This window comes from Sphaerodactylus townsendi, linkage group LG02 (assembly GCF_021028975.2).
Source record: "Sphaerodactylus townsendi isolate TG3544 linkage group LG02, MPM_Stown_v2.3, whole genome shotgun sequence".
NCBI classification, from domain to species: domain Eukaryota; kingdom Metazoa; phylum Chordata; class Lepidosauria; order Squamata; family Sphaerodactylidae; genus Sphaerodactylus; species Sphaerodactylus townsendi.
Window position 1 is genome coordinate 64,061,939 of NC_059426.1, and position 26,946 is coordinate 64,088,884.

The 26,946-nt window shown below is 42.8% G+C and overlaps 1 protein-coding gene across 1 annotated transcript in view; it reads right to left on the reverse strand.

Moving 5' to 3' along the window:
* MARCHF4 (membrane associated ring-CH-type finger 4) overlaps positions 1-17,364 on the reverse strand; it is a 188,857-nt gene extending 171,493 nt beyond the window's left edge. Inside the window, exon 1 of the mRNA XM_048487107.1 lies at positions 15,243-17,364. Within this exon, the coding sequence (XP_048343064.1) occupies positions 15,243-15,752 (510 nt within the window). The 5' untranslated portion in view covers positions 15,753-17,364. The remainder of the gene's footprint in view (positions 1-15,242) is intronic.
* Between the last annotated feature and the right edge of the window lie 9,582 nt (positions 17,365-26,946).

Here is a 26,946-nt window from a genome sequence, read left to right on the forward strand (position 1 = left end):
TCCATCTTCAACATGACATCCTTCAAATATTTAAACATGACTATCATGTCACCCCTTAACCTTCTCTTCCCCATACTAAACATACAAAGCTCCCTAAGTCTCTCCTCAGTGGGCTTATGTTCCAGACCTTTTACCACTTTGGTCAGGTATTGACCAGGTATTGTTTTGCTCTGAGCTGGTTAGATTTGAGGACGTATTCTGATGATACTGTGGCATTGACCCCATCCATGTGCTGCACCTCCATAATTCCTTCTCAATGCGTACATATGACTACATTATAAGAAAGACAGTGCAACTGTACAATTCCCTCTCATCCACAGATACTTCATATGTTGCCCAGAGGTTAATAATAATACTTAGAATTTGTATGCTTTTAAAAACATTATATCCATTTCAACCTGATCAGGGACCTCAAGTGGCTTTTTAACAACCTTTTTTTCCTCCTCCATTTAATCCTCACAACACCAACCTTGTGTGGATAGGTTAGGCCAGTGGGTGGCACTCAGAGCTCTTTCTGTGGGCACGCGTGCACAGAGTTCGTCATGTGGGGGGGTGGAAAATTACCCCCCACCCACCCACACACACAAACACATCTAGGCTGGCCTGGGCATGATCCTTTACCTGGGAGTAAGCTTGGTTGCTGGCAATGGGCCTTGTTTCTGAGTAAACCCTCCTAGGGTCGTGATTTACCCATTCGAAGTTCTGCACAGTTGCTTCACCAAGCTTACTCCAGAGTAACGCGCACCTCGGAGCCAACCATTTTTTCTAAACTAAAACCTCAATATTCAGGTTAAATTGCCGTGTTGGCACTTTGCAATGAAGTGGGTTTTGGGTTGCAATTTGGGCACTCGGTCTCGAAAAGGTTCGCCATCACGGGTCTAAGAACTACACTGTACCAGCATAGGGCATACTGTTAATATGTGTTTGTGTTAATATTATATATATAATATAAAATATGTATATATAAAATGTATATATAATGAAAATTATTTTGCTCACTTTACTGTAGTCATCTTTTTTTACTATTTGGAAGAAAGATATGCTTATTCCCAAATTTATTTATTGATTTATTATTTAATTCATTTGTGCCTCACTTTTCTTCCTAGTGGGGACTTAAAGCAGCTTACATGGTTCTCCACTCCTCCCTTTCATCCTCACAACAACCATGTGAGGCACGTTAGGCTGAGAGAGCGTGATTGATTTAATGTCACCAAGTGAACAACCAATGCAAAAGTGGGGACCAGGACTCCCAGATAACCAGTCCAACATTCTTATACCATACTGGCTCTTGATGTTGAAACTGAGAGAAAAGTGGGTAGATTGAAGATACCTGCAACACAATACAAAGTAGCTCCATAGGATTACACTGCTAATGAATTTGCCGCTGAAGTTGGAGGATATGAAAACAATGGGTCTTATCCAAAGCTCCTTGAAGAAAGGGTGGAATAAAAATGTGATAGATAGGCATACAGATTTGAACTAGCACAGCCACACATGGAGGATCAGTTCCATCCCTACTTCCTGCCAGGCCCTGCTTATTCTTTGGGGGGAGGGGGGAAGACAAGGGAGAGACTGGGTGAACTTCTACACAGTTAGCCCCATTATAATGTTTTCAAGATTGGCACAGGGAGCAACCACTTTTCTTTTAGGTATCATCGTAAAGAGATTTCAGATGCTTTCAGATTCCTTTGCCAAGAGATGCTGTCATCTCAATATATTTATCTCACTTATCATCACAATAGAAAAGACATAATGGTCGCAGCAATACATAGAAGGTTGTCCTTTCCTTATTTTTATGGTAGAAATAGTGTTTTGGATTTGCTGGGTATTACATGAACTTGTGATAAAGCTTATAGGTAATACTGCTTAGAAGATTGTGAGGTTGTTTATGATTCCATAGAAGGCAGAAGAGAAGCTGCTGCCCTTTTGTTCTGCCTGAACTTACCGCTAAAATGTTATATATTTCGTAAGATATATGAAATGTACGTGTGAGTGTATTCAATAAATTTCCTGCTAAGCATGAATCCTAATAAAAGAATAAATACAAATCTTCTCTGAAACGTTGTGCTAGATAGATTTAACTGACACTACTAGGATGATTGTTTTATTTTGAGCAAGTATATTTATAGTGAATAATATTTTTACTATGTCTCTTCTCATCAAATTCAAAGTAGTTTGCAGTAAAATACACATTGTCCATAAAATACAGTGTCAGTACAATATCATTAAAACAATATCAGTACAAAAAGACATCTGTGGGACATCACTCCACACACCCAAAAGCATTTTTCTGTGCAGTAAGGGAAAGGGGAGGGGGGGTCAGTTCTCAGAGGGCAGGTCAACCCAACACTTTTCAATGGCCAGCAGACCCATCTTCCAAGTGGCTAAGATCCTCTTATGTGTGTTTGCATAACTACGAAGGTAGTTCCTTGATTTTTAAAAAAGGAAAACTATATATTGCCAGAATGGACAGGACCAGCTGAGTACAACTATGTACTTTTGGGGCTGAAAAGGTGCCCAGGATCAGAGGCTGTAGAGCAAATGTCCTGGGCACTCTTCAGCAAATGGTGGCAAGGAGAATCTCTTCAGCTGCAGTCAAAATGTTGGGCGCAAGCTGAGGGTGAAACTGACCATGGAGCAAAATGGCTGGGTAAGAAACATAATATGCCTTCTGCACAGCCAGGCAGGAGACATCTTGCAGACGGCCAGTGGCGTATCTACCTAGGGACAAGGGGTACGGGCACTACTCTTCTGGTCATGTGGGGGGTGCAAAATTGCCCCCCCTCATGATCAGGAAGTCCTGCTGCCTCATCGTTTTCGCATGCCTCGACCCCGTCCACGTCAATCGAGGCACTCCCTTCCTTCCTTCCCCCCTACTGGCTGGTTCCCAGCCAGCAGCCGGCAGCCTGCAGTCTCTTCTGACCTCCTTTCTGGGCAGGCCAGAAGAGACTGCAGTCCCGGCCTCAGAGATCTGCTTTTATAAGCACTGAGGCCAGGGGTGGGGCTTGGGGAGCAGGAAGTCCCACCCCTTCCTGCTCCCCAAGCCCCCCACCCCCTGGCAGCGGGAGTCTGGGGGGGCACCCTAGACCTTGCCCATGTTCATGGTGACATGGGCGGGATCAGGGGTGGAGCCTAGGGGATCAGGGGGCAGAGCCTGGGGGCGTCCTGGAGACAATTTGTCTCCGGGCACCATTTACCCCCTGTACACCTCTGCAGACGGCTTATTGGGGAAAGGTGCATTATGGTGGATTTGGCACAGGGCAAATGTAACAGTGTAGGACCCGATAAAAATCATTTGTGGGAGGGGGTTTCACACTGGTTCCATCCCCAAAATCAGTTTGCCCTGTTTTATTTCCCTCAGCCCTGGGTTTTTGAAAATTGATAAACCAGCGATTCTTTTGCAAAATCCTGCGTTGGAGCCGCTTGTGTGAAGGCATGCAGGAGATATTTTATTTCCCTCCCTTCCACAAGTTCACTGTAAGTTCTGTGCCACCCACCATCAGAGAGAATCTGCCCACCTGCCATTCTGTGCTAAGGTCACCGAGCAGGTTGTGGACAGATTGTTTGAGAGATTTTCTGAGGGTACAAAGTCCCCAAGCACATTTTCTCCCTGTGGCAGCGAGAGCATGACTGATCTCCAGCAACACATTCATTAATGCCCCACCGTTGCAAGGAAGTCCCTTTTTGTAAATTTTGCATGTTGCACATGCACAGATACGCAGGTGCAGATGATCAGATTGTGGGATGATCAACCTGGCAGCGGGGGTTCATTTATGTATGCCTGTGCAGCTATGCATGTGTTGCAGAAATAAAAAAAGAGAGAAGTGTCTCTGTGCGAAGGCACAAAAGCAATCCAGATTGTTCACATGAGCTCAGATCACTGCCTACAGGGCACTCACATGAACATGGAGAAGGAAAATGGGTTCCTTTAAAATGACTGCAACCTGTTATATATTTGCTGTGCGGAATCCACCTTTGAAACATTTTTTAAAAGATGTCTTGAGCAGAAATAATGATAAGAGAAAATTTGTACCCACCAAGCTGAAGACTAAAAAGTCACAAGGTATTTTATAACATCTTGGCAATGTTTAAGAATTATTTCAAAACAAATTTGTACAATACAGGCACACAGCAAATTTCAACACAATAACAGCAACAGCTAGCCAGAATCTAGATAATTACTGGCCTCGTGAAAAACTTCAAGGCTGTTCTATAAAACAAAATAAAAAACATGTTACACAAAAAAATCACCATAACATGTGTGTAACATGTTTTTTATTTTGTTTTACAGAACAGCCTTGAAGTTTTTCACGAGGCCAGTAATTATCTAGGTTCTGGCTAGCTGTTGCTGTTATTGTGTTGAAATTTGCTGTGTGCCTGTATTGTACAAATTTGTTTTGAAATAATTCTTAAACATTGCCATGATGTTATAAAATACCTTGTGACTTTTTAGTCTTCAGCCTGGTGGGTACAAATTTTCTCTTATCATTATTGCATGTGTACTTTCCCCTTAAGAATTGAGCAGAAATAAGGCGTCCTAAAGACATCTTGGGAAAAAGGCTGAGCGGAGTGCATTCCCAGGATGCCTTTTTTTGGCGTCCTCAGGACGTCTTATTTCAGCTGTGTGGAATGGACCGTAGAGATAATAAGATGCACCTTTAAATTAACTTTTGTTACTCTTACATTGAACACCAACTTGGGTCCAATTTGCTAATCAGGTACTGGGACTGACTGTCATCATCCCTTCCATCTTATTTGGATCCAGGTTCAGCTTGTTTGCTCTTGTCCACTCAACCATAACTGCCAAACACAGGCTGAGAACTGAAACAGCTGCTGACGGATCTGCCGCTAATGAAAAATAGAGCTGAGTGTCATTAGCAAGTTGATGACACGGCGCTTCCACACCCAGAACAATCTTTCCCAGTAGATTTCTGTAGATAGGGGAGGAGGAGGGAGAAGACGGACTTCTGCAAATCTTCTAATGAGATAAGGAAACCATTTTGAACCCCCCTGGTCCTCGTACACTCTGTCAGCTACTGATAGTCTATTAGGTCCTAGAACTAAATGTTGTGCAGGCACAGCAACTTTTGCAAGAAACCTGGAGAGAGAGAAAAAAGCCAAACGCTTTTTAAGAATTCTGAATGACTGCCAGTCTTGACAAACAGCAGCGCCTGGCAGAATCCATTCCAGCCGAAAGCCAAGGGGAAAAACCTTTTCTGCCCAATCCTAAACATGCTAGCTAGGAAATAAGAGCTGGTGTCCATTTCACTCTTAACATGTAGTTGCTGCAGCAGCATTTCTGTGGCAATGGTACATACTGGCATACTACTGGCATACTACTGGATGTGAACTGGGGCTATCATGTTGTCAGTCTAAAAAGTTTGAGTTCAGTAATATCTTTAAGATCAACCAAGTTTGATTGTTGGTATAAGTTTTCATTGTTAGTTTGTTTGCCTTCATACATAAGCGCAATAAGAGAAGGACTATCTGTATGTGATTGCCACAATGACTGCTACACCATGGAACAGCTGAAGGGTGGAAAAACCATTCCAGGGATGCTATTTTAAGTGACATGCTTATGGCAAGCAATTTCTTAAATCGCTATGTGAAGCAGCTGTGTGAATACTGTGCACCTATGGGATATGGATGTTTCCCAACTAGCTATCACCTTCTCTCTTCCAAGAAGTAACAGAGCAGAGAAAGCTCACGGTGTTAGTCCTGCATACTTCAGCTTTGTGAAATGGCCTTCACGTGCATGTGTGTGTGTGTGTGTGTGTGTGTGTGTGTGTGTGTGTGTGTGTGAGAGAGAGAGAGAGAGAGAGAGAGAGAGAGAGAGAGAGAGAGAGAGAATGAACAGTCATCCTTCCAAGAAAATATTAAACATTTTCTGATTTTGATTCTAGCACAAGCAAAATGTTAATGACCAGATTGGTTCTGGAATAATGTTATGAGTGATCCTTTCTCTCAATGCTTTCTCTCAAATGGAATACAGTTGCTGGAGTGCAGTTTTTAAAAGTAGACTGATTCTGGGAAAAGAGGTTTTTTAAATATTTTTCCGGCAGGCTGTTTTCCACAAACTCCAGCTAATGTTACCTTTTCTGAGGGGGAAAAAAAGAAATGCACTAAGCTTGAAATCCCAAGAATATTTTCCTGGGAGTAAGCCTCACTGAATAAAGTAGGACTTATTCTGAGTAGACCTGCTTAGGATTGCTCCTTTAAAGAAATGTGGGGTCAGCAGGAAAATAGCTTGAAGGGTAGGAGTTTTAAAAAACTCTGTCAGTCAAACTCCCCACTACTCCATTTCTGTCTTGACCTACGCATCACAGCTTCAGTGGCAGAATACTTTAAAGGAAACACTTTAAAATCATGTGATCCTTGAACAGCAAACGATTACCACTTTTTTGGACCAGCTAGCCTTTAAAGTACTGGAAGTGTGTTATCAAACTGCTTGTTCCATGTCATTTTTTAAAATTATTTAACTGACTTCCAGTGTGATCCTAAGCATGTATATTCAGAAGTAAATCCAATTGACATCAATGTAACATTTCCTAATAAGTGTGCTTTGGATTACACAGTCTTACTGTGATACTGTTTAGAGCAAAGGGTAGAATGTGTGGAACAGAAGCTAAGACAACTGCATTGCAATTGGTTTGGCATTTCTCTTGCTATCGAAAAAGGAGGAAAGCAAACTAGTAAAAGTCTGTTCCCTTTAGAACTCATTTCCGAACCTCCGAGTTTCCCCAGTGATGAAAGGACAGATGGCCAACAACTAGGTTATAAGTACAGATATTTGTAGTCTTAAGCGGCAGGTATTTAATTATCTTAACATTCCAGTGCACTCAAAAGCAAAGAGTTTGCCCTCAATCTCTTCTTCTGTCCCACACACTCATCATTCATAGATTGCATGTTCCCTGAACTGGCACAGAAAAGATAAAGTTTGTACAGTTCAGTAAAGATGTAATATGTAAGACACGTGATGGGAATGACTGTATGCTTCTGCAAAAGAATGACTTTTAACATATCAAAAGAATCAAATGAAATGATTTTTTTTCAAAAATGAGATACATTTCTAGAAAATGTAATGTGTTGGGGGAGGGGGAAGCCAAGTGTTAAAGAAAGGTGGATTTTTAAAAGTCATCTCAAGATATTTGAGTGAAGCCATCCAATGAAATAGCTCTCACCAAGGGTTGTATCTTAGTGGTCACATCCTCTGGCTAACAGCCTGATCTTGAGAATCAGCAGCACTCTGCTTCTGTATGGAGATTGTACGTGGGAACTACAAAAGGACACCTGAGCACTAGCATCTGATTTCAGGGCATTAGCAGCTTCCCTTGTAGCCCCGTCCCCAATCCTATATGCCACAACTATACCCTCATACAGCAGCCTGCAGGGCATTTTTGACTGAGAAGGCACACAGAGTCTCAAAGGTATGATAGCCAGATTGAACAGTATATAATTCTTCTTGGAAGTGGGGCCAATCAAGTCACTTCCCAAGCTATGAACTGCAGTTCCATTGTTCTGAAAGCCTGCTTCCACATGGATGTTTCACTTCACCTTGACATCCTCCCCTCACTACAACTGAGTATCCAGATGACAATGTCACACAACCATTCACCTTCTGGGTTCCCGTTTCCTTCATTTCGATCTTTCCCAAACCTGCTTTGGGTTGATTTTCACAGTAAGATCATAGTCAAAGTGGATTTGCCTACCATGTGGGTAGGAAGGTGTGGATTTTCAACCCACCCCCCCCCCGCCAGTGGTGGGAGTCAAATAATTTAACAACCAGTTCTGGTGGTGGGATTCAAATAATTCAACAACTGGTTGTTCACAAGCACCATTTTATCAACCGGCTCTGTCAAAGTGGTGTGAACCTGCTGAATCCCACCACTGCCCCCTGCCCATGTTGGCACCATTTCTCCTCTCTGTCCTCTTGTGTCTGCCATTTCACCTCCTCCTGCACCATGGGCAGGGTTTTTTCCCCACCAGATTTAAAAGCATTAATATTTACCACACTTCTATAGTATCATGACATTATAGCAATATAGCTACTAGCTTTTTAAAAGCTGGCATGTGTGGAGGTGTGGTGGGATGGGCAAGATTGGATGGGGAGGAGGGAGAATGCCTAGGTATGAATGCTCCTTTTCTTCTGCATTTACATTGGCATTGAGAACCCAAAGCAGAAGGGTCACTGTGAGAATGCAGCCTAACTCACTCTACAGAATTGGGATGACAGAGAGGCTGATAACATGGTGGAGAAACCCTCACCCATCAACTAGGCTCTGTAGTACTTTAGTAGCAGGTACCCATGTTGGTCAAAACACTCACGCCATGTAGTACGTTTTATTAGGGTCAACAAACTTAATGTGAAGAAATCTACAAACTTTCATGTTCTCCATGGCTCTTCGTCTATCTAGATATAAAACAAAAAGGGGGGATGGCAAAGGAGAAAATAACTTTTTAGGCCTTGATCTTCAGGTTGTGCATCTGTGCATCTTTTCATCTGACAAAACTGCCCAGTTCTTTGCAGGATGATTACAAAAAACTTTAGGAGTTTGTCCTGAAACAAACCATTAAAAAAAAAAACAGCTTGACAAAACGTTCCCCCTGTTTGGGGCTATTTGAGTTGGTCATCATTTTGTGGGGTTTGCTTTTTGGATTCTACCAAGCTTACTATCCACAGGATTGCAAAATTCATGCTCAGGATCTCTGTGCCATCTTATTCTTTTATGTATTGTCCACATCCTTCTTCAGCAGAATCCTGGGTTTTTCTTGCTTCCTTAATCCCCCCAAAATTATGGGTAGTAGGTTAGACTGGCCACTGGTGAGTGCTTCAGTTACACAGGAGTGTTATTACTGAATGGGGATCTATACCACACCAGCTCCCTTTAGACTTTCTGGACGTAATGCTCATATTATCACATTAAAAGAAGTAGAAGAGTTTGGATTTATATCCCCCCTTTCTCTCCTGTAAGGAGACTCAAAGGGGCTTACAATCTCCTTTCCCTTCCTGTCCCCCCACAACAAACACCCTGTGAGGTAGGTGGGGTTGAGAGAGCTCCAAAGAACTGTGACAAGTCCAAGGTCACCCAGCTGGCATGTGTTGGAATGCACAAGCTAATCTGGTTCACCAGATAAGCCTCCACAACTCAAGTGGCAGAGCAGGGAATCAAACCCGGTTCTCCAGATTAGAATACACCTGCTCTTAATCACTACACCACACTGTCATTGTAATGTCTGTTCCTTACTGCTCAATTAACTTGACCATCATTCCTCCTCATTCCAACAAAACCCAACATTCAGTTCTTGTTAGGTACCCTGTGGTCCTCCACCTTCAAGCAATCCCTAAAAAGCCTACACCCTCTTTCCCCACTGAGCAATCAATGTTTCCAGGAGGTTGTTGAGATTGGGAGACTGCCACCAAATCTCTGCAGCTTTTCTAAGTATAAGTCCCTTCCCAGGACGTTGGTTGTTGTAAAGGATCACTTCAGTTTCCATTTTTCTCTACAAATCTCTTTATCAAATCATTTACCTTCTGGATGCTGTGCAAGCATCCACTGTCCCTTACTAGATGCTGAATCTCATTAGGCAGTGAACCACCCTCCACCCATTTCATCCCATTACATTAGAGGCACCACTGGAGACCATAAAATGGTATCTGCTCCTTCCCTTCTGAAGACAATAATGTTTGCTTTCCCAGGATGAATAGTTTGTGCTGAGTTCCCCATCATGTAGGAGGAAGAGAATCTGCTGTGCCTCCTGATCCATTATATGTTTATCTTTAAAGACTCCTTTGTCTGGAAGATATATGTCATCTCCTATAAAAATCTGCATGAACCACTCTTTACATTAAACATTCATGGGACTGCCCCAATAAATAAAGGCTAGCTTCATGAGTTAGGGCAGCAGAGTGAATCTCTCCCCCACAAATGCTACATTTACTGCCTTGAGGATGGAGTCTGCCCATAACACTAACACTGAAGTTTAAGCCAAAACGTTTATATTTTAGCTGTCTCACAAAACTGGTCCACAAGCTGCTATTCATGCATGTAGAAGCTTCTTGCTGATCTTGGAGTGATCTGTAAGGTACAAACATGGAGGAACTGACTGTGCATGCGAAGCTTCCCTCCACATATTTGCAACTTAGTGAACATGTGGAGATGGGCAACAGGGCCAGTGTGCTTGGGACCACATGGTGTGTCACTGCACAGATATGCCATTTATACAAGACTCATTTTGTATACAGTGCACACTTGATTTTCTCTATTTGTGCATTGAGTAATTCCCATATTCCATTCAATGCCTGTACACCTGCATGGGTGAAGTAAACCCCACATTTATCAAAGTACTGGTCCCTGGTTTCAGTTGTAAATTGAACACTCACTGGTTCTTTCGTACGAAGAGATGTATGAATGTCCAGGCAGGATATACTTGCTTTTCACTGTAGAATGTGATCTGGGTTACTGTGGCCGAATATGGATGGGGGAGCTTATCTCCTCTCTGCATCAGGTGCATGCCTAAAGTGCTCTTGCATTCCGTGAGGAAAGTCAAGAGCAAAAACAGGAGGCGTGCGGCAACTTCCTTCAACGTCAGTACAAGGAAGTTTGCCGGACCGGGGCTCAGTTGCCAGTGCGCATAACATAATCTGGCTCATTTGCCAGTGCGCATAACATAATCTGAGTAATTGGCCTGAGACAGAAATTCTGCCCACTTATTCAGGAACCATTCCCAGTGAACACAGTATGACTTACTTTTGAACCAGTACTGAACTGCTATGTAGGTGTGAACTCACCTGCTTAAGGTGTGTTCCATTCACCTCCTAGTCCTCATCTTGGCAGAGGTAACCATCTTCTTTCCAGTGCTGGTGTTCAGCCCATTTCATGCAGCTTCAGTGCACTTTCCCTTCTGAACTGGATTTTCATTCCACAAATTTTTTAAATAGACAGTTTGAACAGATAGTCTCTCTTTAATACCCACATGTGCCCTTTGTGGATAAGAAAGTATTTTATCCCATATAGTAGAACGGGCAAGTGTACATTAGTGCATCTCTACAGCTGAGTTTGAGCCAGTGTGAAGCTAATCCATGCAATCTGTACTCTGCCATTGGCTGTTAAGAACATAAGAAGATTTCTGCTGGATCAGACCAGTGATCCATCTAATCCAGCATCCTGTCTCATATAGTGGCCAACCAGTTCCTCCGCAAATCCAAGAACAGAGCAAAGAGGCTGAGGCCTTCCCCTGATGCTGCCTCTTTGCACTGGAGGTTTATTGTGGAGGTTCCCTTTAGTCACCATGGCTATCAGCCAGAGGTGTATGGGGAAGAAATGGCACCCAGAGACAAAACTTCTCCAGGCGCCCCCCCCCCCCTTACCAACAAAGAACTAATTGGGTGCAACAGTATTGATCAGGAAGATAAATAACGCACTGCACAGCTGCTGTTGCCACCACAATTTAAAAAGTACCAAAATACAAACAAATACAACATGAAAAACTACACATATACCTATCCATCAACCGAGTGTCAAGTGAATATGCAAAGAACAAAATGCACAATACAAAATATAAGCACAACTACAATGTCTCTAAAGTTCGCTGGGCAAGCAAACAGTTCCATGAAAGTCCTGCATGTAACAACGTTGCTTGTGAAGCCTTCACATATTTCTTAAAGGGGAAATTCCCCAAGAGTTTCTTAAAAGGAAAATGACTTCAAACTGAGTTGGAGATGGTATCTGAGGTTGTTATGAGCAAGTGTAAGGAAAACTCCAGTGTCTCTAAAGTTCACTGAGTAGGCAAACAGTCCCGTGAAAGTCCTGCATGTAACAAGGCTGGTCTCTTGTGAAGCCTTCACGTATTTCTTAAAGGGGCAATTCCCCAAAGATTGCTTAAAGGAGAAAGTACTGAAACTCAATTTGAAGTCCTTTCCCCTTTAAACAATCTTTGGAGAATTGCCCCTTTAAGAAATACATGAGGGCTTCACAAGAGACCAGCCTTGTTACATGCAGGACTTTCACAGGACTGTTTGCCTGCCCAGCGAACTTTAGAGACATTGTGGTTGTGCTTATATTTTGTATTGTGCATTTTGTTCTTTGCATATTCACTTGACACTCGGTTGATGGAGGGGATGGGCGGCAGCTGCTGGGGGCCAGAAGCCTGCCAGTTGCCCCCCCCCATGACCCACAGGCGTGTGCCCGGAGACATGAGTGTCCCCATGTCTCTATGTTAGCCTCTGCTAACAGCTATTGAGAAACCACTTCCCATGAATCAGTCTAATCCCCTTTTAAAGCTGTCTATGTCTGTCACTATATCCTCTGGCAGGGAACTCCACACTCGCTGTGCAAATAAGTATTTACTTTTGTCTGTCCTGAATCTATTGCCTATTAGCTTTATTAGAGGCCCTCAAGTCCTAGTATATTGGGAAAGGGAGAGAAGTTCTCTATGTCAACTCTCTGAATCCCATGCATAATTTTATAAATGTCTGTCATATCCTTTGTTAACTCTTTTTTAAACTGGAAAGTCAAAGACTCGTGATCTTTTCGTCATTGTTATATCATCAGAATCCTGAGTTGGTCTTTGGATGTGCTTTAATGTACAGCTGGGGCCTATGATATGTGCTACAGTTAAGTATGATCATGGGTGTGTGTGATATTCTTGTCTGCCCAAAGGTTTAGCTCGGGGGGGGGGGGGTACGACGCACCAGGTATGCGCCCCCGTGGGGGTGTGGTGAGGGCATTCTGAGGGTGTTGTGGGGGCGTTCTGGGGCAGGGCGGGGGCGTTGCGGGGCGAGTCAAGGGCGGAGGAAGCACTAGTGCACTGGGCGCTTTTCCCCCTTGCTACGCCTCTGTGCCTGCCTGCTTGGTGTTAGAAGTGAGATCAATACACAACTGACGTGTGAGATGGTGCCTGATTTAAGACATATGGTGCATCCTTTAGCCCTTCCTGCTGTCCTGGATCATTCCCCCCAATGGCACAGCTTTTTATTCTATTCACATATACATCTATAAAAGAGTGTTTAACATTCAGTTGGTTTTTCCATTGCCAAATAAAACCAAAGACCACCTCAGCCACATATTCACCTTCCAACCTACTGAGCCAGAATCATCCACGTGCTCCCTAGAGGTAAAAGTAAGAAGGTCTGGTCCAGTAGAGTGCCAGTAAGAAAGTGGCAAAAAGGGCACTTCCCATTTTTGCGTTAAGCCTTCCAAGACAGACGGTACCAGTAGGAACTGAGGGTACTTAAAACATTGCTGCTCTTACAGATCTAATCACACAGTAGAGAGCAAAACATGTCACCATGTCTTTAAATACAGGGTGACCACCTGTGCACAATTTCAAAACAGACAGTCTCAGCATAAGGGGGTTTGTTCCTTCCGTTTCAGCAGTTACGTCGCATTTTTAAAAATTACATTCCTGGAATGTTTATAATTTTTTTTGTGTAGAAAGGTTTTTATGACCCTCAGTTTTTTCAGTGTCTTCATTAGATGTGAAGAGGTATGCACAGTCACACTTTTCTCAAAGTAATTTCAGTAGGGTCTTTATTGATAGAAATCTGAGAGTCAAAGTCAGCAACACTCAAAGCCTGCCCTCAATATAATATTTAAGAACAGAGACAAATCCTGGACCCTGATTTTCAAGTCCAAAAAGTTTCTCTACCTTTACAGAACTAACTTGGCAATACATCACAAGGTCACTTTCCTTTGTAAGGTACTAAAATTGTCCCAACCACTCACAAATGAGAGACGATCCACACAAGGCAGCAGCCACAAACCCACAAAGTTTGAGGAATGCCTGAGCTCCGTTAATTTTAAAGGGGCAAGCGGACCTAATTGCATTCATGCAATCCAATGGGAGCCTTCCCTGTTCTGTCCCCAAAATGAAATTGCATGGACGTTACACAAACTGGAGCTGTGCATGAGAAATTCTCATAAAACTCCATCCAGTTTATCTGACTGTGATATAAAACACAGCTTCTGTAATGACAGTTTCAAAACTTCAGTCGTACAACTTCCAACGGCTTATTATTTCCATCTATTCAGAAATTGTTATGCGGTCTTGCTTTCTAAATAAATTACTTAGGAAAAAAATGGCTTCATCTCAGTGTTTTCAGTGTCTTGGCTGTTTATTTCTTTGCTTTGATCTGTACTCTTTAAACGTTTGTTAAAGGGACAGCACAACAGTGTGCAGAGAGACATATCTTTCATTAGGGAGTTCGTGTTCTTCTCAGCATTTAACAAATCATTAGCCATGTGGTTGCTATCACTGCTGGGCATCAGAAATTATCCAGTCAGTTACAGAACACTGCACTTGGTAAATAAAACTCTCTTTTGACTGTTCATAACATCTTCAGCACAAGAAATGATGTGGCATTTGAGAACTTTATGATAAATTTGAAATCTTATCTGAGAGAAGCTTCAAGGTCCTCCTTTTGTCTCCAAGCTACAAACCACCAGTTCCACAAAAACTATACACCTGCTGTTTCAGAAATCACCCATCTGTCCACCTTCCCTCCAAAAAAACCCACCCTACCCTGAAACAGCAATAATAAGGTTATTTAACTCTGGGAGTAATTCCCAGTGAACATAGTAGGATGCACTGGATGCACATATCTAGGTCCAAGTGTTAATTTAGGTAATTTGTAATAGCATCAACGCACAAAGATCATGAACATCAAACAGGATATTAGCCGATTCTCATGTACTCCTAGAACTACATACAGCTGACAGTAACCCCCTGATATCAATTCAGTCTGCACCTCCTCTTTTTCCTGCACCATACTTGTACAGATATAGTTAGTCATTTATTTGGCGCAAACTTGCAGGAATGTAAACAAAGAGTTTCTTAAAGAAAACAACACATATGGATCTTGCTCTTTTCACCTGTGGTTTGTGTATTTGTGCTTTACCTCTGTGCATGCTATACTAGGGAAGGAAAATTAGTCTATGCTCTTTTGATCTTTTTGTGGGGGGGGGGCGGGGGGGGCGGGGGGGGAGAGAGTGTAGAGATCTTCCTAAGTTTCTTGGTGAGTTGTGTCAGCATTTGTGAGTGCTCTGGGCCTGCTGGGTGTGTAGTGCCTCTGAAGGGGCTACTCCTCTCTTCTAAGTTCCAAAGTTGGCACACTTCACTCTAACTTTTTCTCTCTAACCTCTGCTTCAGTCTTCCCTGCAAGCAAAAATAAATGAAGCATCCTGAGAAGTGGGAGGGAGTGCGTGTGTGTATGTGTAGAACTTCCGGTCAAAAGATTTACTCACCTGCTCAGGACCCTGAAAGCAGATCCTGCAGAGTGGGGTCCTCATCCCACTGTCCAAACTACTCCCCAGGGAATACCGATCCTCGGCTTTCGCTTTGCAGAAGTCATCGGAGGAGGTGCTGCTCATCATAGGCGTGGGCTGCTCTCCCTCTCCCCCGGGACTCCCCCACTCTTCTTCCGGAGGGCTTGTTGATCCCGCTCCTCCGCCACCGCCACCGCCTTCGCTAGTCGGCGCTCTCCAAGGTCCCCTTCTCCCTCCATGCAGCGAAGTCAGCGTGTTGTTGTTGAAAGCCTGCAAGCTCAAGGCTGGGTCTCCACTGTTCATGAGAGGGACAGGTGGCGGCGATGGGGGAGGGGGAGCCGGGGGTCTTCGCAGGAGGAAGACCTTCAGGTCATTGAACAACATGCGACAACGGCACTTGAGGAGACCCTGGTGGCGCAACATCTGTCTAGGGATCAGCAATCCGTAGTAACAGTACCATAAAATGATTGCACAAGTTGGTATTAACATGTGCCTTCCCTTCCAGATAGGGTTGGGTAGGAAAAACGGGCCGGTAGAAGGAGCCCAAGAGCAAGAGGGCTGGATTGGTTAATTTCAGTTTCCCTTCCCTGGCCCCCACCCAACCTCACTGACACATATATATTAGATCGAGTTGAATAACAAAATGGAACTTGAAGGAAGATCTTTAGGATATTTCACAGCAACCCCGTTTGTTTTTTTTAAAAAAATCAACAGCATGAGGTTATCTTTTTTAAAAAGTACTGAACTTCTCACCTCTCTTCCACGGCTGTTTTTTTTTAACGGACACCTTTCCCCCCTTTTTTTCAAGGTTTAAAATTAAATATCAAACAAAACGATCCTTCTACTCCCAATGTGCTGGGATGGGTCAGAGAAACCAGGTAGTGGAAATTGATAACAAGTTGTAACTCCAAAAAAAGGAGGAGGGAAGAAAAGGAATTTCAAGTCACTAAAAGGTGTGCAGAGAAAAATATAGTTCTTTCAACAGTATTTGGCATGTCAAGTATTTCTCCTTATTACTATTTTTATTTAATGTGAACATTTTTTTAAAAAAATGTGCTTCTGACAGAACAGCAGAGCAGGTAATTATTAAAATGCAAAATTACTTCTTGTTGCTATTGTTATCATCATTATTAACAGTAATATCAAAATTTACTCAATTGGCCAAAAAGCTGCACATATTTGGGAAGGGGAAGAGGAGAAAATACACCCCTGAATGTGAAATCCTTAGAGGTTACTGGAAATGTTGTTTTATTAAAATATTCTCAGTAAAAATGTTGAAAGTCCTGAAAGGAAGTAGCTGAGTATTAAATGAGGTTAATTTTCATTCCCATATTCACTGCAATAAGTTCTGCCTTTTCAAGTGCCAGGAATTGTCTGGACTACACGCAGGCATTTTTTTTAAAAAAATTAGATATTAAGGAAAGGAGGTGGGATCTTAGTTATTCCTCAATTGGTTTTCCTTCATGGACTTTAAAAAAGAAAAGCCATTGACATTTGTTCTAGCCTTTGCCTGAAATTGCCGAAGGAAACGTGTGTCTTACATGGTCACGTTTCCTTTACCCTTTCACAAAACAGGGACGTCATCAAACGCATTGACAGCCTGTACAGACCATTGTGGCTGACGCGGAGGAGAAGGTGCTTTCAGCAGCTGTAGGAATCTCCTTTTGATGCATAAGGCTCCTTCCTTTCCGCCACTACAACCATCTCCAGTTTCATCCTCCTCTTCTTCTGGCCGCCGCCTCCTCCTCCTCCTCCTCCGCTTTCTCTGACTGTTGTTTTCGCTCAATGGCATTGACGCTCAACCATCGCAAGTCTTGGAAATACACGGAAGAAATATATATGTATTTATATACATACGATCCTCGCCGATAGAGGAAAAAGAAAAAGCCTTGCTAGGATGACGATGCGCCAGAGCAAAGGGGTTGTTTTCCTTGCGGCTTCCACGCCTGGGCAACGCTCGGCTTCTTCCCTTTCATCAGCCGCCCCTCCGCTCTCCCATCCGGCTTGCCGTGATGATGTGGCTGTTGCTACCTCCTTGGGATGCAGTGGAGAAGGAGGATAGTTTTGCAGCGCAAATGAGGGTGTCGAGGAAGGGCGGGCGCGAGGCAGGATGGGTGGGACGTGTGCCTTTCTCCTCCTCCTGCTCAATCCTTAAATAAATAAAGCCGAGACAAAAAAAGGTGGGGAGAGGTGGAGAAATATAGGTGGTTGCCCAGCCTTCGCTCTCCTCGCCTCCAGTCCCGACGGTTGGAAGGAGGGGGTGGAGGAAGATCTTGCTTACATAGCAAATGTGCCCGGGAAGCTGGCAGCAGGGGGTCGCGGAGGGGAGCTGGTCACAGAGTCGCTGCAGTTTCAGCACCACGAGCCTCCGGACAGCTCCCTTCCCCTTCTTGGCACGTCAGGCTAGGGGGGAGACTGACGCAACTAGCACAGGGAGCGCACAAGGGGGGGGAGATGGGGCGGGGGGAGAGAGAGGAGAGAGAATGCTACCGAAGTGTCAGCCTCCACCGGGTTAGCACCCCCGCCCCCACCTTACACAGCAATAAATGTTTCTGCAGGTACTCTTTTGGTGGGGCCAGTTTGTTGTCTTTCTGTGTTTGTCCGCATAGTTTGTCTGCGCGTGTTTGTGAAGAGGAGGGCATTTGTTCAGCTGGCCGTGGTCAGGCTCTACTGACTGTGTGTCTCTGTATGTGTGCGTGTGCAGGCGGGGATGCATTTGTCGGTCTTTTTTAAATGTAGGAAACCAGGGTCTGTCACTGTGCGGGTTGCTTTGGAAGGTATGAAGGATCGCCCTCCCAGTGTACATATATGCCTTTGAGTCTGTATATACCAGCGCGTTTTCCATTCTGTGTCTGAATATCCCTGAGCTGTTACCTGTGTGTATGTGTAGATGCCACTGCTTTTTTTTTTTGCAAAGTCCATGGCTACTATTTTTGTGTATGTTATTTATGTGTGCGAAGAGGAGGGTGCTCTTTGTCATAATGTGTTGTTGGAACATTATGGGTATTAGGAACATAAATGTGGGTATATTTTGCACCTCTCCTTGACGGTTTTTCACGTTTTTGTGTTAGCTTATTAACTATGTCTTCTGGAAAGTTTAAGTGTATCAATGCCAGTGTGTAAACCTATGTAGTTAATGAAGGTGTGTCTTTGTAAATTTGGGTGTTGTTTTGTATGTTTGCTTTTGTATGTTTTGGAGGAAAGTTGTATGTGTGACGAGCTACAAGATTATGCATGTGATGTGCATAATATGAGGGCTAAAATCTTTTCTCTGTCAGTATCCATGTAGTATAAGCTGTTTACTTATGCTCTATATTTGCAACTTCACAAACCCATGAAAGTGGGTGTCCCCTGTTCTCAAGCTACAGAAATTTTAGCAAGCCTCCTCCCAGAAACACAGGTCAACACTGTCTCTAAGAACAACCATGAATGTTTTACTGGAAATAAAAAAATATTTTCCCCACGAAGGAATGAAAGCAGCCTGGAATCAGAGTATTAAATAGACAAATAAGCATTGTGTTTTCTTGACATGTCAAACAATTCATTTTTGTATACTGAGTTCAGCTGTTATTTCCACAGACTTCACTGGGACCTGGAAAATAATAAGTAATAATTTTAGATTGCAGCCAGATTGGAATTGTCTGAAATTAAAAAAAACCATGTAATTCTGCATTCTGCTTGACAGATTTGGAAGGAGAGTATAAATCCCTGTGGCAAACATTTGTCCAGCATTTTAGTCAGCTAAAGTGAAATTTATAGTTTTTAACAGATATAACAGTTAACAGTTTTCATTTCATGGCAGAAGGGTGTTTTGGGGGAAGAGGGTTGGGTTTTTTCCATTAATACACTTTACCCTGTTATCTCCTATATGCATCTCATTGCTGCACACTGTGGCTCCCATGCTGTATGTGACAAGCTACATGTGAGATTAATATGTCATTATTACATCAGGCAAGTAAAGATTTGATGAAAGCATCTTGGCAGCAAAGTATGTAGTGTTAAAAGGCCACTTTCCCCTTCCCAAAGCTCTGCCATTGTGCTGCTCTTTCTCACTTGCAGCTGCTAATCTTTATTTATTTATTTATTTATTTATTTATTTTCTTAAACTTTTATACCGCCCCATCCCCAGGGGGCTCTGGGCGGTGTACAACATAGGGGAAACAATATAAAATAAACATTTAAAAACAGCGATAACCATAAAAACTATTTCTAACAATATATAGTAAATTTCAATAAACTAAATAGTGTACAACAGTCTGTATATAAGTTCCCATCCCCTCCCCTAAAAGGGAGGAGTGGCGTCCAGTATTCTAGCTTTAAAATTCCCTCCCCTTCCAAAAGGGAGGAATGGCGAGTCTCATTGGATGGCAGTGGGCCCAGATGTCAAGGGCCCGATAAGGCCCGATAAGAGCCTATAAGGGGGGGGGCACCATCAGCGGCCGGTTCCTCCAAAGGCCCGGCGGAACAGCTCCGTCTTGCAGGCCCTGCGGAACTCACCAAGGTCCCGCAGGGCCCGAACAGCTGGAGGAAGAGCGTTCCACCAGGCCGGGGCCAGAGCCGTGAAGGCCCTGGCCCGTGTGGAGGCCAGCCGCATCGCTGAGGGGCCGGGGACCACCAGTAGATTGGCCTCGACTGAACGAAGAGGCCGCACAGGGACATATGGGGTGATGCGGTCGCGAAGATACGATGGTCCCAGGCCGCGTAAGGCCGCGTAATCTGTGTGTTTTGTCATCAAGTGGAAGCTTCACTTGTGATCCACATTTGCATTTTTAAGTCTGCGCGTCTGAGTAAAGTGCCATCAAGCTATGGTAACCCCAAGACAAATGATGCAACAGAAGTGGTTTGCCTTCCTCTGCAGAGTCTTCCTTAATGGTCTCCGGTCCAAGTAGTGATCCTGCTCAGCTTCTGAGATATGACAAAAGCAAGCTATACTATACCATTCCACATCTCAGTATTTTTAGGCATATTTTAAAATGTAATGTGGGAAGAGGTCTTCATAAGTAGGTACATGTAGATCTGACACCACTATTATTACACTTTTATTTCTATTACAGCATTAGTATTCCCTTTTGGGAGGTGTATTTGGAGCACTGCTTGGCTCAGGAAACTTCCAGCCCCTGCTTCTGAAAAGCTCTAAGCCTTTCCATTATCCATCTTTGAAGGGGCCCTCTTTGGACGCTATGGTACTGGGCAATTATTGCCCTACGGCCAACGTCCCATTTTTGGGCAAGGTCCTGGAGATGGTGGCAGTTCAACTGATGGATGACCTTTCTCGGAAGAAAGACAAAGGATACTACCCTGAGGTTCCCCGCCCTTCTTGGGTTTTCTTTTTTAAAGAAAGACACGCACAAATGTTGTGCAAAGGTTATGCTGGGCCAGGTCTCCCTTTGTGATCAAAACAACCAGCAAGTTTGACTCAGAAAGCAGCATGAAGTAAGCTGAGGTTTCTATCTTGTTGCCTAATAAAGGACAGATAAGAATGAATTCCTCAGCAAGGCCAACTGAAAACAGCCTGGGGAATTAACTTGCTGCAAATAAATGCCATAAAAGTTTAAAATATTTATGCTTGTAGGTGGCTGCACCTTTGGAAATTAAGTTTTGTCTTTTATGATAGACCAAATGACTTTGCTGAACCTTCAGAAACATATTCAGAATTCTGACTGTACTTCTCTAATCGAATAATTTGATGGGGCAGGGGGGGAAATTACAATAAGGAATTGTAAAGGGGCAGTTTCTTGCAGGCAGGTAGGTGAGCAGAATGAAGGAAGAAGTAAGTGGTGCCAGCAGAAAGGCCTGTTTCCCCTTCCAGTTGTTGAAATTAATTTCCTGGTGAAACCACCTTCATTTATCAGAAATGAGAACTGTTCTGGATGACTTTAGTCCGACCTGATTCAGAGATAAGCTTGCACTTAAGAAGTCCTAGTTGGCTTTCCTGTATCAGATCATTTGGATCCTTGCCAGAGGTACATCTCATTAAATACTGTTAGAGAATCACTGCTTCCATTTTAAGCTTTTTATTAAAGCATAACTATTAATCGCTTTACACTAAATCAACAGAAAATTATACCTTCCATCCACCATAGTTAGACAGATCATTAAAGGAGAGCAATTACACAAGTCCATAAAAGTTATCTTGCTCCAAATATAAGCAGGGCACAGGCTAGGAGGCTAGAAGCCCTTTCTGGGAAGAAAGCTCTTAATCAATTCAACTTTCTCTATTTACAAGATTTCTCTTGACAATCACTAACTGTCCCACCAGATAAGGGTGCACATTCTTGGCCAACTCATTATATTATAACTACAAACATCATACACCATATTTGAAAAGTCTTCTTAAAAATGTTAGCTCATTTTTATTAAATTGTTATATAAAAATGTTAATTAGTTTTTGCTACTTTTAAATATCAATTTAATATTTTGATTAATTTATAATACATTGGAATATAAAACATTAGACATAAATATCAGTGTTAATATTACTAACACAATTGATCTAGTAACACCTGTGAGTGCAAAATACACAAAAAAGCCATAAAAAGTAAGAAAAAACCCATATAAACTTCCAAAATTATACCTAACCCATAAATTAATTTCAAACCATTCTTCCTGATATTGTCATCTTTAATTTCGTTATAATAATCTCATAATAAACTACCTGTAATCTATTTACAGCCCCATCCAAGGGGCTGGATACTGGGCTACCACCCCCAAAGAGGCTTCCCAGGGGTGTGGAGAGGCTTAAAATGCCAAAAAGCCTCTTTGCTACTAGGAAGCCCCTACTGGGATTAATAGACTTATGCTATCTTTTCAGCAGCATAAGTCTGCAGTCTGGCTACCAGCGCAATGGGGCAAACCACCAAGAAGGAATTTACTTGCCAGCTCCTCCCCCGCCATGGCACTGAACCACCCCCACAGCACCCGCAATGGGAGCAGATGTGCAGAAACACTGGCACAGCATCCCATGCCGTATCCCACACCTGCGCCAGGGCAAGTGTCCTAGGAAGGACAAATCTGCTGGCACAGCATTGCACTGCTTCCACGGGTGGATCCCCCCCCCCCCCCCGAGATGGGACTGTTAATTTTAAAAAATATTTTATCCAAACTTACCCACTTATCAAACTTAACACCTACCTTACCTTGCCCACCTACAATTCCATACCTTCCTGTCTGATAGATAGAGATCATTTGTGCACTTGGGGTCTGTCCTATAGTGAGGCTAAATTTCCTTTGGATCAGATTTTCAGTTGCACATATGCTTTCTCCCCTCTCAGCCACCACGCCACAGATCAGATAATCCCCGTGGCTTGCAAAAGTGGGTAAAATGCCTGTGCAGAAAAAGCAAAGCAGACAAGTTTGCATTTGCCTTCTTTGGGGTTTTCCATTCCTCTCAGCCTTTCCCTGCCCATGTAGAAGTAATTCCACTCACTCCTCAGCAGGCATTTCTGAGTGATCAATGGGGCTTCTTCTTCTTCTTTTAAACTGACACTTTTAAAACAGCTCCCCCCAAATTAAAAAAAGGCAGCAAATGACCTCCGAACTTGGAAGCAGGGAACAGGTGAAATGACAACTGGGATTGGAGGAATCAGCAGGAATCACCTTTTTCTTGCTAGAGGTCTTCAAACAGGGGCTAGACCAGCATTTTCCTTAGATGTAACTTTGGATTTCCTGCAATGAGCAGGAGATTGGACTAGATAGTTTTCATGGGTTCCACCCAAGTCCACAGTTGTAAGATTGTAAAGCATAACAGGGTATAGTCCCTTCTAAAATCATTGCTTGGCACCTGAAATGGCAGAATTGAGCACTTCCGAAACAGCCCATTCAAAAAAGTCTGCTTTAGCTTCTTTGGAGGGTAGAGCCAGAGACTCGATGCAACCCATGATTCCTAATAGAGAAGGAAGACAGTATAGCCATGAATGGATCATTCCTGAAATCTCTTGAATCACCCCTCCAGATGCCTGGGAGGGCATCTCTCACACGAACCCATTTGATTCACATATATTTTTATTTATATGGAGAGGATTATATTATACTTACTAATTTACAGAACTTATTACTAGGAATTAATGGGAAAATGTTCATGGGAAGGGGAATAGCTCAGTGATAGAGAATCTGATTTGCATGCAGAAGGTTTCAGGTTCAGTTCTTAGCATCCCAAGTTACCAGGATCAGTTAGTAGATTATGTAGAACTTCTTTTTTTTCTGAGACCATAGAGAGTTGTTGCCAGTTTGAGTAGACAATACTGACCCTAATAGGTCAAGGATCTGATTCAATGTGAAACAGGTTCATGCGTTCATGTAACAAAATGTTTAAAATATACATTTCAACATTATTTTTTCCAGATCTCATTCCTACTCTATTATGAGATATTGTAATTAAGAAAATCTAGTCTTGCTTTACTTCACAGTAGTTCCACTAACCGATAAAGCAAATTTAATCACATCGACTTTAATCAGATGGACCCACTTTCTGAATTAGCTGGTGTGAGGAGCCAGCTACCGCAGGGGAAAAAACTGGATATTGTAATTTTATGGATACAGTCATCCGAACTCTCTTTGTAGGCAGAAAAAAAAACCCCAGATACAAGTCTGATGTCTAACATCCTGATTTAATTAATCTCTCATAACTAGCTGGGGCAGTCCAGCCGATGACTTTTACTGCCATGGCCACTGAGGCATTGTTACCTGGCAAAGAAGATACAGCCATCTATCTCTGAATTCCTGCTAGTCAAATCCTCCATCTCATTCTTTAGTGTCAGCTAGTCTCCAGAGTTCCAAGTGGCCAAGTCTGTGATAAAGGTGCCTTTCTTATTCTTGCACATTCCATCTTTTCTCTTCATGTAAACAATCAGCTTTTTGTGGCATTTCTATGCCACTGTGGATGCAGAGATGAGTGGAGGGCACCCATACATACACCCTTCATTTTATTGCACAGGTCTGGTTGATCCAGTCCTCCTCTATAAGAATGGCACATTGGGGTTTAGGTGTGATGGCAGATCTCTGAAGGTTGGGGTTGAGGTGGAAACTCTTGCCTCAATGCTGTGCAGACTGGTTGCTCTGACTTTTAAGCCTCTTCCAGCTCTGTCATTCTAAGATTGTGCAAACAAGCACTGGTGGCCTTTCTGACATTCAGTCCCTCAATAAGTCTTTGCATCCTCTAGACACAAATGCCTCTACCTCCAAACCTGTATGTCTAGCGATAGAAGCCCAATAAATGGGTATAAACGAGGTTATAGAATCACCACAAGAGCCATCAAGTCCAAACCCCTGCCATGCAGGAATACACAGTGAAAGCACTCCTGACAGCTGGCCATCCAGCCTCTGTTTAAAGACCTCCAAGGAAGGAGACTCCACCACCTTCTGAGGCAGTGCATTCCACTGTCAAACAACCTTAAGAGTCAGGAAGTTCCTCCTAATGTTTAGATGGAACCTCTTTTCCTGCACCTTGAATCCATTACTCCTTGTCCTAGTCTCAGGAGCAGCAAAAAACAAGCTTGCTCCATCTTCAACATGACATCTCTTCAAATATTTAAACATAGCTTTTTTAATGTTTGTAAGAATATACTGATCATCTGTCTGTGTGTGTGTGTGTGTTTGTTTGTTTCCATATGAGGGCTGATATAGCTATAAGAGATGTCTAAAAAGCTGTCAGCCTTTGTCTAAACCATACTCTGTCATAAGAACTTTTCAGCCTCTATTAGTACAGTGTTGTAACAAGAGACCACCCAAAAGTACTTCCTTGAGTGGGCATTTTTGGAGAACCCCACAACAATTAAAAGGTCCATGCCTCAACCCTTGTGCACATCAGCAATGTAAAGTTTGTTGAAAGTATGCACATGAAACTTTCAACTGCTATGTCCAGCTACACGGAGCATCATCAAGGACAAATGTATCTTGGTGGCCTCCACATGATCAACATCACCTTTAAATTGGCCTCAAGAAAGAGAGAATGAAGTAGCAAGAGTCATAATGTTCTGAATGGGCCATTCAGCAGCACAGAGCTAGGAGGCAGCCTTTTTTTTTTTTAAAAAAAAGTCTCTTCTTCCATCCTGCACTGAGCAAACACCTATTCCAGACTTTCTTTCTTTTTTTCTGTCTACCTACTCCATCAAGCACAGCAGAGAGTTTCCGATTCCACTTAAGATTCCTTTAATGGGACAGAGACAGCCTTGATTGCTTTGTTCTCAGCCAGGTCCCCCTGGCAAGTCATCACTTAAAGATACTTCAGTGAAGACTTCTGCCTAAATGATCAGCAGCCACAAGCTTGTCTGCCTTCAAGCCTATGAGTGTCACAGCAAGACTTCTTGTGTCTTTCCTGGATGAAGATGCTATTGCTCAAAATCCTGAGTGTGATAATTAAGCAGAACATCTCTAACAAAAACAGTGGACAGAGGGGTTTGGCCTGTACTTTGCTCCCAGCTGTGATCCCTCCCCCACTGTTGTGAAGAAGATTAGTGCTGGTGCAAAAGGAGGCATGGCAAAAATGGCAGGGCAGAATAAAAATTAGCCTATAAGCATCTTAATAAGCAGATGTCGTGAAATGTTGATACACTGTGCAACAACATACAAGAACAGGTTGCTGCAGGTAGGGGATACAGACCACTCAATTACTAAGGAAGGACATTTGTACAAAGGTATTAAACCTATGTTGTAGTGGAATGATGGATGATGCTTGTAATATTGCAATGGATGATGCTTTAACACAGGAAAAGGGATTGTGGACCTGTGTGTGACACACACTATCTCTTGCTGTATGTATTAATCTAGTATGTCATTTCTGCATTGTTTAACATGTCATGTTAACACTTAATGCTTTATTTCAGCTTTGCTTCTGAGTTCTGTTTGGTTCTAGATTTCTGCAGTCCTAATCCTATTACATTGCTCATTGGATGTCCCATTCTGTTGACTGTGTTGACTTATGCTGTGCAATCTGTCTTGAGTCTCATTGAAAAAGGCAGGCTGTAAGTAAGATAAATAAATAAATATCAACAATCAGAAAACTAGAATGTTATGCGAAACATAGCAGCAGACCTGCCCAAATGCCCCAGTGTGCATATCCCCAGTAGTGAAAGGAATTATCTTTATGGATATGCATGCATTTGAAATTATTTATTTATGTCACACTTTTCTGCGCAGTTGGGAGTCAAAATGGCTTAGAACATCAATCTCCCCTCCTCTACTCTTTCATAATGGCAACCCTGGGAGGTAGATACTAGAAAAATAATAGGTACAGTGTATAACACAGAATGAAAAGTAAGCTGTTGTATCTAGGCTGATAATAATAAGCTGACCTTAAGCTCTCAATTCACCTTTAATATCGTATTCAAAGTGCTAGTGCCTGTAATGTGAATTTAGAGCAAACATGCAAATCCTGGCTTACCCAAAATACCTACAGACATATTACTAATCCATGACAGTTCCAAAAATGTAAAAACATAAATGCACAAAATATATCTTAAGCAGCCATGACAACAACACAATGTACATCAAGTGTCTTAAAGTGACAATGACACAATCCTCATTAAGTAGTGATACATCAATTCTGGAATTGTCCAGTATAAAATAAAAATGACACAGGTCCTCCAATCCCAATATGATGCTTCATGGCCACTTAGTATAGAGAGTCTTAAAGTGCAAATGCCGTGATTCCTAAGGCAACAGTAAATAAGGACTCATAAATCCAATA